The sequence below is a fragment of the Xiphophorus hellerii genome, chromosome 19 (assembly GCF_003331165.1).
Source record: "Xiphophorus hellerii strain 12219 chromosome 19, Xiphophorus_hellerii-4.1, whole genome shotgun sequence".
Classification (NCBI taxonomy): Eukaryota; Metazoa; Chordata; class Actinopteri; order Cyprinodontiformes; family Poeciliidae; genus Xiphophorus; species Xiphophorus hellerii.
This window is the reverse complement of record NC_045690.1, coordinates 22,959,565-22,974,851: the sequence shown is the minus strand read 5'-3', so window position 1 is coordinate 22,974,851 and position 15,287 is coordinate 22,959,565. Positions and strand designations below refer to the sequence as shown.

The window sequence follows — 15,287 nt, the reverse complement described above, 5'->3', positions numbered from 1 at the left end:
TGAGGCAGCCATTGCTCCTGGTAGAACCAAAAAATGGAAACATAACTCCATTAATTATCTGGGAAGCTCTGATATTTAACAACTGAGTAAAAAGAAAGAAAAAAAAAGTAGATTAACCCCCAAACTCAAAAGCACAAAAAAAATTGTTTTAGGATCTTGAGAAAAATAAACTATTGGCTAATTTGGAACAAACTAGCTAATTGTTGAGGCTAATTAGCCTTGTTCAGACTAGCTAAGTAAACACAAAGCTAGTCTTTGTCTTTACGTCCTTATCAGAGCGTTACCTTGAAAAAGTCTTTGCTCCTCTCCATGTTTTTTTTTAGAAAGTTTTCACCAATTAAAATGGTTTGGAGGGTTTCTCTGTATCAAGCCCCCTCTACTATAGCACCCCTGAATAAAATCTAGTCAATCGCCTTCAGAAGTTAACTTTGTGTGACTTGATCTCAGTAGAAATCTACCAAGACATGGTCGCCCAAATTGTCAGGAAAGGAGAGAATTAATTGGAAAAATAACCAGGGGGAAGAAGGGGGTCAAAGGTGACTCTGGAGGAGCTGCATTGATTGATCCACAGCTCCTCCTACTAGTCAGGAGCACCTTAAATATTGTCATTTTTTATTTTAGAATAGCCGTGTGTCATTTAGTGTGTTTCACTTTCTGAAATAACTGGGAAGAAATATTGCACTTTTGTGCAACATTTTTGTTTTTTGAATTGTACTGGTATAACAGGACACTGCAAATATTAGACAAAAACAGAAATTTCCGGCTTATGTGTGGAAGAAAACTGAAGACGGCAGCCGCACAGTGAAACATGGCGGTGGCAGCATTGTGCTGCGGGGATGCCGGTCTTGAACAGAGACATGGAGGAAAGAGAGAATACGTTAGATGTGGTACTTGCAAAAAAATAAAAAGTAAATAAATACAGCACACAATTGTGATTTTGTTTTTTTTTTATAATATTAACAGTATAATTATGCAGCAAAGGAACTTATTTTACAAACGGCTCCAATGATACTGTCTCTTTAGCCACGTTTTAATTTTAAAAGCACATATAGATTACTTTACACAAAAAAAAACAATAACCTGTTTCAGATATTTACAGATTTTTTTTTTTTTAATAGAGAGAACCAAAAGGGGAAAGAAATAATAAAAATTAAACATTCTTTGGGTGTGACCGTGCAAAACAATAAATAATGTCCTGACAGTGCTTTGCTAATCAGCGATAAAAAGCTCCCATTTTTCTTCCTTGTTTTTTATTTTTTATTTTATCTTTTTAGAGCCTATGTACACAGCTAAAACTGCCCCGCTTTACGAAAGCAGCGACTATGATCGAAGGTGCAGCTCGGCGCGCTTGCTACAGTAACGGCTTGCACTCGTCAAATCGCTTCCAACGAAAGCAGATCGTAGAAACTTAAACGAAGAAGTGAAATGTGCAACGTTTTCAGTGGAAATATAAGAATACATAGATCTGCAGCATCCCGGAAAGGACAGAGAGCACTGTACACACAAGACCTCTGGTGGTTTTTTCTTTTTTCCCCTCAACAAGGCTTTAAAAATGAGCAGCCAGAGGTTGACATCAGAAAAGTTAAGTTTCTTTCTTCTTCTTTTTTTCTTTTTACTTTTTCTGTCCCTCAGCAACTCCAGATCTTCCTCATTCAGACGAGAACTTGCGACTCCCACGACTGTCCGGCCACCTGGGGGCGACACTGTGCGATGACCAGGGGTCCGCTGGTGCTCTGGCTGTCCAGGCAGAGGCCGCTCACCACGTGCTGAAGAGCCGGGCCTTTTGGCTTCCACTTCTGCAAAGACGAGAGAAAAAACAAAACAAAAACAAACCAAAAAAAAAAAAAAAAAGATGCTGTTTCAGTCTGCACACACACCCTGGCAAGCTTTTCCGGTTTGTGTTCCATGGTGTGTGTGTGTGCACATGTGTGTGTAAGCACAGAAGGTTCATGTTAGTAGTGAGTAATGTAGCCTGACTCAGACTTGGATTAGAGTAATCGCGTGAATTACTGACTAACAGTTTGCGGAGTGGAAAAGTCACAGAGCATCCAGCTGTGCCGCCCAGCAGCAGCAGGAAGGGGACAGTTTGTTTTGGATGACATCTGTGGATACTAATTGTCACTTTGGGAAGTAGTGGGATTTATTTGTTTCGCCCCTCTTCTCACTATTCCATTCATAGTGTGCCTAAAATATACAAGCAGGCTTAATTATAGATACCACGATCAATATCTGGCTAAATGTTCCCGAGCAAACCGTTTTTAGGGGCCATCAATAAGCTTTTGGGATAATTCCGGCTGCATTTTTCTTAGCAGAATTGAACAAACTCATTTAAATGTGTTGGTTAACTGGTACAGGCTCAGCTCTTAAGCATTATTCTAAGGTTTTCAACAAGCTAAAAATCTGAATTGTTCCAAAAGGTTAATGTTAGCCTGCATATTTTATTCCAAAAACTAGTGTTTGTGTGTGTTAGGGATCAAACTGTGTCCTTGTTTCAGCCATGCTTTTATTTTTATGGAGGCAGTGGCGACCCAAAGGGGTGGGCCTAGGGGGGCCACGGCCAACCCTGGAAAAATTGTCGGCCACCCCAATCAATACGTATGTGTAAAACCCAATAAATAACAATTCTGGATATTTAAAATGTCTTCCAGTTCCAGTGTTAAACGTTCATTAGAATTTAAAGTTTATTGATCTTTAAGAGGGCGTTCTTCCATTATTATGCCATTAGCCAGGGTGTTAACTTGAAAATAGTCTCAAAACAACATTATTATTGTGTATTGTAATAACTTCTGGGACAATTTATTATCCAGCAAAATTAGTTACAGTGACAAGCCTACATACAAATTTATATAAATCCTCTTCACTGATTTGGTAAAAGAATTTGAAGATAGTCGGTATTCTAAATTATTCCACCCACTTTGTGTAATACACCAGTAATTTCAACGGTCTACTTTAGCTTGATGCTGCCACGGTGCCTGACAGCAATCCACAGCGGGCCGTTATTGACTGTTTATTGCTTTAGTGGCGACTCTTGTGTCAGTGGGTAGAGTAGAAGTCAAAGTGTCATGCAGTCCGAACGTTCAGGGCTCAATTCCTGCTTCCTCCTGTTAAATGCGGACCTCAAACTTCCCGTTGGTCTGCGTATCGGTGTATGAACGTGACTGGGTGAATGTGGTACAAATCGTACCTAATCTTAACCAGAAAAGAATGATAAAAACTCATTTCATTTAACAACGTGTATTCAGCAGCAACAGTGCATGCTGAGAGGCACATAGTGTGCAGACGTGCCAGCAGGGTTATTAGTACTTTTCCCACTGGTGATTTTTTTTCACCCCCATCAACATTTGTTTCTCAACATGGGCTGTATTTTTTTAAAGGTGTGAAATAATTCAATAAAAGATGTATTTATTTTAAGGTTTTTACTCGTCTTTACATGGGACTCAAAGCCATTGTTTCACCACTACCAGACCTTTTTTTTGATAATACTCACAGTAGCTCCAACCAATGCATTAAAAATGACTCCTGAGTGATTACTTTCCTTCGACTCCACACGATTCAGTTTTTCATGAATCTGTTTTCCCCCCTTAAAGCTTCGGCACGTAAAGCGGCGAAGCAGGTTGGACGGGGAAAAATGAGCCAGAAGCTGCAGACAGTGAGACAGTTTGTTCCTCATGAACCACAGACCACAAAGGACGCTGCGTCTGCCTCCTTTTTTTTAGCTCAATCGATAAGTGGATAGAGGCGCTGAACTGGAGGCACGAGAGTGTTAAGTACAGATTTATGGAGTCACATGGAGGACGTCTGCAGCCGAGCAAGGGGTTAATCTTAAAATCCCAGAGAAAGTGTCTCCGTGGATGGGTGTCGGTCAAAGTAAATATGCAGTGCTGCAGGGGCGGGTGCGTGGGGGGGGGCATGTTTGGACAGTAGAACCAGAGACGGAAATGAACTTTAACTGGGACACTGCTGTGACTGCTGGTGACATGATGGAACATGCAGTGCAGGTCTGGGGACGCTGCATGTAGGATAATGTGTTATGTAATAGAGGTGAGCAATACTGGGAAATTTGGTATCGACCCAATACAGAGTAAAGACACAGCTAGTATTGCCGATACCAAAACCAATACTAATATTTTTTTTAAAAAGTCTATAATTGAATAATTTGATGATTTGACTTCAGTTAGTTACAACTGATATGACTAGGGCTGAAACGATTAATCGTATTAATCATGACTAATCTTGCTTAATACAATTAGTCATATTAGCCACGATGACGCGAATTAATCGAGAATAGGTTTTATTTAAATCATCACTGACTAATTTAGTCATTGGTTGACCGTTAACCAGAGCGCATAGAGTCCAAAAATAGGCAATATTCCGACAAACAACTTAACTCAAACCTACGTTTGAGATTCATCTCAGAAATGTTTTAAAAAAATGAAAAAAACCCAACAAGACCATTTCTGAGCCTTAAAGGGCAAAAAAAACTTTAAGAAAAAAACCCCAGAAATTCATTTTGCTTCTACTTTACAACTGCGCTCTCCTTAAAGCTAGTCTGTCAAAAATCCTCAAAAAAAAAAAAGAAAAAGATTTAAGTTTGTGATTTAACATGACAAAATGTGAAAAAGTTCAAGGGTTATGAATACTTTATCAAGTTACTTTGTTTACTTCATTGGTCGGTGTTAGGAGGGTTAACAGACAAAAGCATATTCCTAAGAAATGGGTCAAAGGGAGGGGAGGAGTAGTAAAAAATCTGAAAGGAAAAACTTGAACTGACCTTCAGACAGCCCAGAAATCTATTGACGAAAACCACTTTAAAAGATTACAAGAGAATGTGGCTTCTTGGAAGCAAAACGCAGAGAGACGAGGAGGGAGGGGACGGCATCTACCGACTTTTACACAGCACTGGATTTAATTATAATAATTTCATTTATGCACAGCCTTTAATTTTGCAAAGCAGAAAGAAACAATATTTTCTGAAAACCACCCAGAATGGACCGGTATTTAAAAAAAAAAAAAAACACACAAAAAAACCAGAAAGTGGCTACAAACTATTAACAGCAAGAAAGAAAAGCCATAAACGTTCCAGACCGTTTTCCAGGAGAGAGATTACGAAAAGCCCGAGTAATGCCGGTGATGGATGACATGTTCGCTGGCGCGCAGAAAAAAGATCTGTGCAGTCGAGAAGAGAATTCTCCTTCCCCCCTTTTTTTTCTTTCTTTCCAGGGAATAAGAGACAAAGATGCCAAATGTCTCCATCAGCATTGAGTGGTTGATTGCTGATGGGGAAACGTTCCCAAAAAACTCTGAAAGGATCGAGACGGGCCAAGGAAGAAGACCTGGCGGGAGTCCGAAGACGTCCACACACACGGTTAGGTCGTCCATCGATCACAAACAGAGCAAACTCTCTGTCCGTGTAGGAAGTTCGCATTCAACATTAAAAAAAAAAAAAAAAAGAAAGAAAATGAGAACAAGGAATGAGCAAGGAGGGGCTGGACTTTTCAAGAGCTCTTGTTCATCTGCCGCATTTATAAAATCACTCTGCCAGGATCTGAATTAGCAAAATAAGGTCACTGGGTCCAACACGGGTCCTTTGGCAGCTCGTCTGATGTCAAACTACCTCTTTTCTACAATCCCTTCATGATTTAACTCACTGGTGATTACAAAATAGTCCGAAAATTCTCCTTTTCTTTTTGTTTAGTTGATCCATTTGGCTAAAAATATCTGTTGAACAATTGATTTCTGTACCATTGGCTAGACTTGGTGTTCTTGTTAGTCATGAACGGTTTTGGCAACTGGCTTTAAATGTTGTTCTGGCTTCCTTTGTGACGGCCTATATGTATTGTAATGGAGCAATTCAACACCTGTGAAAGTTGATCACCACTTTCCCGTGGTTTGCACTGTATAACAGAACATTCTGTTAAATAAAAGACTTCAAGTGAATAAAAGCCAATTCTCATCTACTTGCTGTTTGTAGTCGTCTTACACAAGCAGTGTGACTTTTGGATAAAAAAAAGATTGATGAGTTGATCTATTTAAGTTGAGTCAATGCAAAAAAGTTGTTCTTACAAGGTCATTTTTAAGAAACAGCGTGGCCCACTTCGCGTCATTAGACATGTACCATATCGAAATAATTCTTTGATTTTACACGCTTTCCAGTAACCGGACCTGGGTTATCATTGTTAATTCACGACTTAACAACGTAGGTCTTTGAAATAGTCATTTTAACACAGCTGCTGTGTTTAGCAGATTATCTTTGACCCAATATTGGCAGTTTTGTTTTCTTAACGACTTCACTTTCTGAAACCATTTCACAAAAAATACCTTTGGTATCAATAAAAACCTGTTTCTGGGAGGTGCATGCATGTTGGAATATAGGATAAAGTGATTAATTGCCACATGTAGTACTTAGTAGATCCTCAACTAAAACGTGTTTCTTCGCCTTACCTGTCTGGGCTCTTTGGAGTTACAGAGTTCCATCTTGACCTTTGACCCTGCTGTGAAGGCAGAAATAGCCAGGCACAGGTCCTGCTGCCGAATCAGCGGCTCCACCAGCTCCCACTTCTGCAAAACCCAGAAACCAGTTGAGGATGTGGACACCAGGCAATGTCAGCTTGAGTTCAGAGGGGAATATATATTTTTCTCACTAACGGCTCATTTAAAGTAAAACATTACAAGTTCCAATAATAATTGAAGTTTTAAAGAAAAATAATTTCCCAGTGTACCTTAGAGACTTTCTATGAAGTTAAAGCTGCTGTCACAGTTTCCTATCCTTCCATGTATATTGGCATATATAAACATAGCATGTTGTGTGCATCTAAATGTTAAGAAATGAGCTCAAGTTCTGTTACATCATTAACGATCAACTAAACATCTAAGAATGAAAGTTGAATGCTTTTAAAAGTTTTCAAATGATTAGCTAAATTCATCACAGAACAGGTTCAGCAGCCGTCAGCTGGAGCCACTCTAAGCATTCAGCATGCAGAAGTGAGTAATTCTTCATCAGCACAGACAGAGCAGTTGCATGGAGTAGCATGAGACTGTTGTGACTTTTCAATTGCCCTTGTCTCACTTCCACAGCAGGGGTGCCTATGTGTGGAATATGTGGTATATCAGCGTTTAAAAGTTTATGTCACGAAATTTTCCATATGGCTAGACGACATGACAGAAAAATGTATCAGGATATATTTATTGATATCAATAATTAGTGATTCGGTTTTTTGTTTCAAATATCTGAAATATTATTTTAAATATCTGAAATATTATTTCATCCACAGTTTATACTCCCCACCTCTGCTTTTGTATTTTCAAGCAATTATGAGGCACAGTGGCAAAACCTGAAACAGCTGCTGCGCATGTTACTCAACAGGTTGTTGCTTGGTAACCAAAGAGTTACGTGGCAACAACTAACATCAGTGAGTTAGCCTCAACTAACTCACTAAAGTGAATTAGTAGATGCCACCATGAGCCAGCCGTGAGAGGTTGAACAGCTGCAACCTGTACTCTGCCTCCATCCCCCAGAATGCCGTGTGGTTCTGGATCGGAGTTCAGTGAAATTAATAAATATTCGATCACCCACATAATCCAATGATATTGATCACATGTCTATTGTTATTGACTTGTGGTAAATAACATGTGTTGCCCTACATGTTTTCCATAAGCTGCATGATAGCAGAGTTTAGCTGCTGGTAAAGCTGTGTATGCTACAGTGTCACATGTATAGGATCGAATCTTTTATTGTGAAGGAACCGTGAGGACGTTTCTTGGTCCAGAGCTTTCGTTAGTGATCTGTGGAAGGCTGATTTAGCCGACTCACTCCCAAAGCTGACCTATGACAAATATGAAGTGTCAGAAATGTCCTGGAAATATTGACTCTGACCACAGCAGGTTCCTTCAATCAATCAGCTGAACTGAACCGACATGAATACGGTTCAGTGCTGCTACTCTCCTTTTTCTTCCCCCCTGACAAAACAGCAGTTTTGTTTCTCTCAGGCAAATTAAACTGAATTGAAATGAAATTGTTTCGCCATATTTTGACCTGAAAATGTATAAAAAAATAATCTAAATGAAAATAATTTCACTGGAACCATATGTTATATTTTAAACAGGCAGTATTATGTATTTTCCAGACACAGTGCCATTTTATTGCACAAAAAAGTAACTATTTTTGCTCCAGTTGTTTTAAAAATGCTGTACATATCAAACATGACTTCAAAGAAATTTGACTTTGTAATTTAACATGTCGAAACTGGGTTGCTGTCTCCTAAAGGCTCTTACTGAAACTCTGCCTTTAGGAAGTCATCACAACATGGCTTCTCTATTAACCCTTTAACAGCGTTTTTACCAGTGTTGAACTGAGAAGTATCAAGAGCTTAACAGGTGTGCAGTTCCACCAGGTGTTTGCTAATTGCTGCTGGCTAGTCTGAAGGAGCTGAGTTAGTGAGTTGCGTGAGAGAGCTGATCTGTAAGGCGGAAGCTAATAAAATTCAGCTCTGAGGAGGAGCTACGTCCTCGAAGGCAGAGCTAGGTCCACCCAGGCGTTTTGCACAGTTGAATGGTTGCCGTGGGAGATTAAAGTATTTCTCAAACATGCATGAAAGAACCACGGCAACACTCCAGGTCTGTTTCTGATGAGGGAACAGAAGTCAATTATACTATCCCATTGAAGCTGAAACTAAAACTACAAAGTACTTTTAGAAAGCATCCCCGGTCTCCTGACCTGCGACTGCGGCCTGTTGGTTCCGGCGCCGCGGCACTCCGCCAGTCCGAGGCCGTCCCTCCCACGGGTCTCCAGACACATGCCAGCTTGTTTCAGCACACTGGACACGGCTTCCTGCTCAGGGACCCTGCGGGAACCGGAGAGGGCGAGGAGGGAGGCTGATGAAACGATCTTATTACAAACAATAAAGAGCAGATCGACTCCGGTGATGGATAGCTGTACAGAGTAATTGCTTCGCTCCACAAGTATGGTGTCTTGTTACAGCCAGCTCTTCTGGACATATACGGTTACTCTGTAAGAGTCCAGTTATTTGGAGCACATGCAGTGGGGAAGAGGTCAACAGCATAAGCTCCTGAGATCCCGACATGAATCAATTCAAAAGTTCCCATCTGAAATTGGTTACATCTGGGTGACTGATTTTGAGCTTGGTGGGTTGCTAACCTCTTTGGAGTTACACGATTACTTTTTCAAGGCTAATTCAATTATTTTGAATATACCAGGCAGTAAAAATAAAGGCTCAGAAATAAAGTTATGTCAAGGGAAATTCAGCTACGTCTGTATTGGTTTTTTTCTCCAAAAATTAAATAAAGGGTTGATTTGACTCACTCCATCTCTTAGGCTTCAGCGACAATCTGAAAAAAACTTCGAAAGGATTTCAAAGCCTAGATATAAATGCCAGACACACTTTTCAGATTTGAATTTTTTTTAAATATCTTATGTTTTTCAAAATTAAGTATGTTTAGTCTTGGATAGACCATAAAATCCCAACTAAATACATTAAAACTTGTAGTTCTAATGTGACAAAAAGTGAATGCGTTTGCAAGGAAGTGTAAATGTTGATTCATAACCGCAAAAAGGAAACCATTTATATTCATGTGGAGGCAGAACTGCTCAAAACTGTCATAAATATGATATACAGCTTTGGAAAAAATTAAGAGACCATTTAAAATGATCGGTTTCTGTCATTTTACTTTTTATAGGTACATGTTTGAGTAAAATGAAGATCGTTCTTTTATCCTATGAACTTCTGACATGTCTCCGAAATTCCAAGCAAAGATTTTATATTTATTTGCATAGAATGAGAAATGGTCTAAATACGAAAAAAGATGCAGTGCTTTCAGATCTCAAATAATGCAAAGAAAACAGGTTCATATTCATTTAGAAACATTTAGACATTTAGAAATGTTTTAACGCAGGAAGAGTTCAGAAATCATGATTTGGTGGAATAACCACGAGGTTTTCAATGGGGTTCAGTGCAGTGGGCTCTTCATTTTTTTTCCAGAGCTGTGGTGCATGTTTGTTGACATTAGCTGGAGTTCTTAATATATTTTAAAGAAATATCTAAAAGTAAAAGCAAAAAACACTGAGAAGAAACGTAACATCTTAAATAAATCAGGAAAGCCTCTCCCTTCCTCTTTTGTTTCACGTCTCTCAGCAGAGAAAAACCTAAGATTGTGAGTCCCATGTGGGTTTTTCCTCATAGCTCAGAAAACGCCTTAAAAAAATAACAGAATTTACTCTTACTTAGCTCACAGACTTTCAACTCTGCTTTTATTTTCCACCTACAAAACCAAATGCAGACGAGACGACACAAAATCTTTCCTTTACTAAACCATCCCACCTCAGCTCGGGGTAGACGTTCTCCATGTACCAACGGAAAGGTTTGCAGTTCAGTTTCCGGCGCAGCGTCAAGCGGTCTGCAATGCTTCAAGATGAGAAACAAACAAAAACAGAGAGAGAGAGAGAGAAAAGAAGCAAGGAAAATCATGGACAATGACAGGGATACATAATGGGAAGCATTAGAAAACAGAAAAATGCAAATCAACCACCAAGACAACTTAACATTATCAAACGTTTACGCTCAAATATGGAGAAATCGATTTTCGTCAGTCTGTCTTTAGAAACAGCTGAGGTTGGTAAAACTACTCTGAAAAATGTGCGTATACACATACGTACATATAACTAGTAAATAATTGCTCATCACACATCAGATTTAGGTCAGTCCTTTCAAAAAGCATGACTGTTAGCATTTTTTTTTAAAGTGTAGCTCGCCTGACTAAAATGAGTCCGACTTGTGTGAAACATTACCAGTCCTATTTTTGGGCGGCTGTCTTCAAGCTGTGCCATACACACACACACACACACACACACACCCAGACACACTGAGGGGGAAAAATTCCAAGAGACAAACCTGCCAAAGGCTTTGCCCTGAGCAGACGGCCGTGCCGAGTAGTAGTACTGTTTATACTCGTCCATCCACACCTCGGCGGCCCGTCGGGTGTTCCTGCGTCGGCACAGACACAACACCTGCTTAGATGCCATGATTAGAGTGCTGCTGGGATTCCTGCAGTCAGCTCTAATGACAGTGTAGGACAGGGGAGCCTCCGGACATAAAAAATAAATAAATAAACCCCGCGGCTCCATCAGAGAGAAAATCTTGCTGTACAATGTTAGATTTGTGGGTATTTTAGCAACTTAGAACAAGTGATTTAATTTGGAAAAAGCTTCCAGAACAAACATTTTGTGGTCGATTTCCAACATGTGGATTTGGGCGTTCAGAGATGATCTGTGTTTCATGCCTAAATGGTGAAAAAATAAGAATCATCCATGTAGACTTGACTGTTGATGTCATCTGCTCCATTTCACTTTGAGAATTTAGATTTTTAGTTTATATTAGCGACAGATGAGAAATTAGCAGGAAGAACAGAAGTAGAAATGCACCAATCAGAGTCAGGTGGCCATTTTCTGACATATGTCAAATTTAGCCAAAACCGATTTTAGATTATTAAAGTTTCTGGTTTAAAGAGTTAATATTATATTTATATGGATGATATATGTAAAAACAAAATGCAAAATACATTTTCTAGTGTTCCTGCTGTGACCGGCCATTAATTATTTAGGATAGGAGTGGAAGTGACGTCGTATTATGTATGATAGGTCAGCAAATGTATAAGGGTTTTGTATATTTAAAACAGTTTTCCTGATTATATTTATTTATTTATGAGTTTCTTATTTTATTTTATTATTTCATTTAATAACAAAAAAAAAAACAGTTTGCTGTTTAAAATGTGAAGTCTGTAGACATTTTTTAAAATTGTTTTTATCACAGTTAGCATAGCTAGCATGAACAAAACAAGAAACACAAGTTTATGTGTGTATTCCCCGGGGGGGAAAAAAATCTAATTTTAGTAAATATAAGACAAAGCTTTCTGTCAACTCAATTTTGGTGTTCACTCTTTTAACCGGTTGTTTTTTTAATGGCGATTAGCGTCGTTAGCATGACTAGCATCACACAAACAGAGCTCTCTGTGTGTATACTCCAGAAATGATTGTCCATTGCTCTTAGTCGATATTCCATCTAGCCTTTTTGTTTCCATTTTAGCCTCTTTGTGAATGCTTAAAGTTTTGCTCTCTCTTGTAGATTGAATAAACCGCAGACGCATCTCGACACGTTTTAGAAAACAATTTTGTTTTTAAAAGTTTTTGACATCACTAAGATTTCTTTGGCTTTATTTTTAAATACTTCACTGACACAATATAATCAAAGTTTGAGTCTATTTCACTCTGTAAAAATGTCAACACCAAAAAGAAGCTGTTAGCTGTTAGCTTGATCCACTAGCGGTTATGTATGCTGCTTTTACTGAACACAAAAAGATTGGATTTTTTGATTTTCAACTGGCTAGTGAAGGTTCAGGATTTGCCCAAACGAAAATTGTCTGACTACATTAAATTGACTGCATTGCACAGAACAACACTACACAAAACTACATAAGCACTCAGAGTCAAATAAAACCAATAATTAGACACAAAACATTCAAAGATCAAAACATTCTCATCTTACTTAGTTATCCTTTTAAAGACCAGTTTTCTTTTAAAAGACTTACTGTCTTTCCCTCTTTGCCTTCAATTGCTAACAACTCCCCCCAACACATTCAAGATGAGGAATAAACAGGTTTTGCAGCTCATTCATCATGAAAACACATGTAAAATGTGTCAAAAGTATTCAAATGTGTCAGCTGACGTGTTTATTCACATCTAACTCCATGTGTCGTGTAATACTATGGGAGAGAATCACAGAATTAGGCGCGTTGGCATCAAACGATGCTGCAGGTAAACAGCCAGCCCACTCACTCACTTGATGTAGGTAAGAGCGTTGCCCTCTGGGAAGTCGTACGGGTGGCGTTTCCTGAACACGTGACCCACGCGGCTACAGGGAAGGATCTCCAGACTTCCTCCGCACATCCAGACTCGGAACGACAGCTCTGCGCGAGGACGGGCACGGTTTTATCAATCTGATTTATGTTAAACCAACAACCAAAAGACTGCGTCATCATAAAATCCCTCTGGCTGAATTCCCCAGCTGGGGCTCATGGAGAGCAGACGCAAAACAGATTTTTACCGTTGTGAAGTTTATCGCAGTTGGTACTTTTCTCTTTTCCTAGTTCCACGGATGGTGGGCTATAAATGTGCGCAGCTTCCAAATGAGTCCAGACTGAAAGGTATTTTCACTTTTTTCTTTCTTTCATCATTTCATGCCTTATAGGCATGCTTCATTACAATTTATCGTCCAGCAACATTAGTTATTGTGGCAGCCTATATGTAGAAATAAACCCAACAGAAACCTGACCTTTCTGCAGACATTTCACTGAGTTGTAATCTGTTCTACTTAAAATAATGACTGTGCAACAAACTACTGATTTATATGCATAGCAATACATGTAAACGTAATGCTTTTGAAGTAATGATTTTTTCTGCTACTTTAAATGTAGCATCCTATTCCTGCCTATAATATCTCAGTGTATATTGGTAGGTCTGTCGCAATAAGTCATAAATCAATTAATTGCATTATAATAAAATGACTTCAAAAATTTCCATTTGGGTGATTTAGCGTTTTTCTCTTTTCTACCAAAAACTGGATGGTAAAAATCTTCTGTCTGGTGCTTTGGTCTCAACTATTTCTTTGAATGCTCAAGATCAATGAAAAAGATCCACTAAAATTAAAGTCAGCTTACTGGAAAGACTCCCATTAAAAAAAACAACAACCCAAAAACAAACAACGGCGGAAGCAATGCTCACCAAAGTTCTCCCCGCCCCAGATGTCCATATGAGTGTCGTACTGGCCCAGATGGTTGAACCAGCTCTTGTCCATGACGAAGATCCCACCGGCAATGACAGGAGTCCTGTGGAGATGGAAGGACAAGGAAAAGTTTCCACCTTTATTAATGTTAACAAAGAGCTTTAGGAATGTACATTTAATCGCTACCAAAACAAAACTTCACAAAAATATTAACGATACTTGCGTCTTCACAGCATTTTATTGAGATTTTTTTTATGAAAGAGGCCAACAGAACGTAGTGCCAAGCTTTAAAGCAAATAGAAAAGCATTTACAGGTTTTATGTGAATCTGAAAAGGACGGCCTCAGCCCTCCTGAGTCAACACTTTATAGAACCTCATTTAGCTGCAGGTGTGAAGGTCCATAAAACAAGAAACGCAATTAATATCACAGGTGAATAAGTTAGTTCACGCAATAGATCATAAAAAAAAAAAAACACACGCTCCAACTACTTCCTGTTGTCTTCTTCTTTGTGGGTTGCACCAGCGGCAACCTCCGGTTATTGATCATGTGATCCATGTGATGCAAAAGAATATTTCTTGGGGTTTGCAGTCTTTCAGTTTTAGTGTTTGTGGATTGAACACCGTTTGGTGAAATCCTCAACGCGTGGGATGACGTTTTAAAACGTGACTTTAAAACTAACCTGAAAACAAAACATCCTCTCTCATGAAAAACAAAACACATTGGCGTATTTTGTTGAAAGTCTGTTGCGGCGCTGAATTTTTGGCCAGACATGACTGCCAAAATGATTCAGACACACAGTCATGGATAAAAACAAGCTTACACTCCATTATACGGTTGTTTAAAACATGTTTGTTTTCCTTACCAGGATTTTAATTGAGATAAGTTGAACATTAAATGGCACATGACACTGGGCTGTTTACATTATTTACAAATCATATCACCACCTTCTTAAAATAATCATTTTTTGCCAAAAGAGATTTTGTCAAAAATACAAACAAACACATAAAAAAACCCAACAATCACCACCTCTTTCTTTCTAAAAAATGTTTTAGGCAAAAAAACCAAACAAACAAACAAACAAAAAAAAACACTTAAAAAAGTGTATTATCGTAATTTTTTGTATTTAAATTACAGTAAAGAACCCACAATGCAGCCCTTCTAGTAGCAACACCTTGAAGTGGCCGCTCTCTGCAGGATCTTACTAGTCTGCTGCATCATCGTGGAGGATTTGGGATTTTGGCCCACACCTTGACACGCTGCTGCTTTCGTTCTCTACGGTTTGTTAGCATTTGACTGCTTCAAAAAAGAAAGAAAGAAAGAAAAAAAAAGAAACTCGCCCTAATCATCAGCGTCTTCCTGGGTGTGAGAAATTAAACGACTGCTGCCAAACTGCCGCTGACCAAACACGGGACTGTTAAAGCATCACCTCTTTCCACAAACGGTCTGCTTCACTCAGGCTTGTTCCAATCAAATTAACATGTTCAACGACCCTCAGA

The 15,287-nt window shown here is 39.0% G+C and overlaps 1 protein-coding gene across 1 annotated transcript in view; it reads right to left on the bottom strand.

Annotated features, from left to right (window-relative positions):
- Positions 1-929: 929 nt before the first annotated feature.
- Positions 930-15,287, bottom strand: part of galnt16 (UDP-N-acetyl-alpha-D-galactosamine:polypeptide N-acetylgalactosaminyltransferase 16) — a 49,528-nt gene continuing 35,170 nt past the window's right edge. Inside the window, exons 9-15 of the mRNA XM_032546292.1 lie at positions 13,790-13,893; positions 12,849-12,975; positions 10,905-10,997; positions 10,335-10,418; positions 8,714-8,840; positions 6,442-6,558; positions 930-1,796 (exon numbers count right to left, since the gene is read on the bottom strand). Of these exons, the coding sequence (XP_032402183.1) occupies positions 1,653-1,796; positions 6,442-6,558; positions 8,714-8,840; positions 10,335-10,418; positions 10,905-10,997; positions 12,849-12,975; positions 13,790-13,893 (796 nt within the window). The 3' untranslated portion in view covers positions 930-1,652. The remainder of the gene's footprint in view (positions 1,797-6,441; positions 6,559-8,713; positions 8,841-10,334; positions 10,419-10,904; positions 10,998-12,848; positions 12,976-13,789; positions 13,894-15,287) is intronic.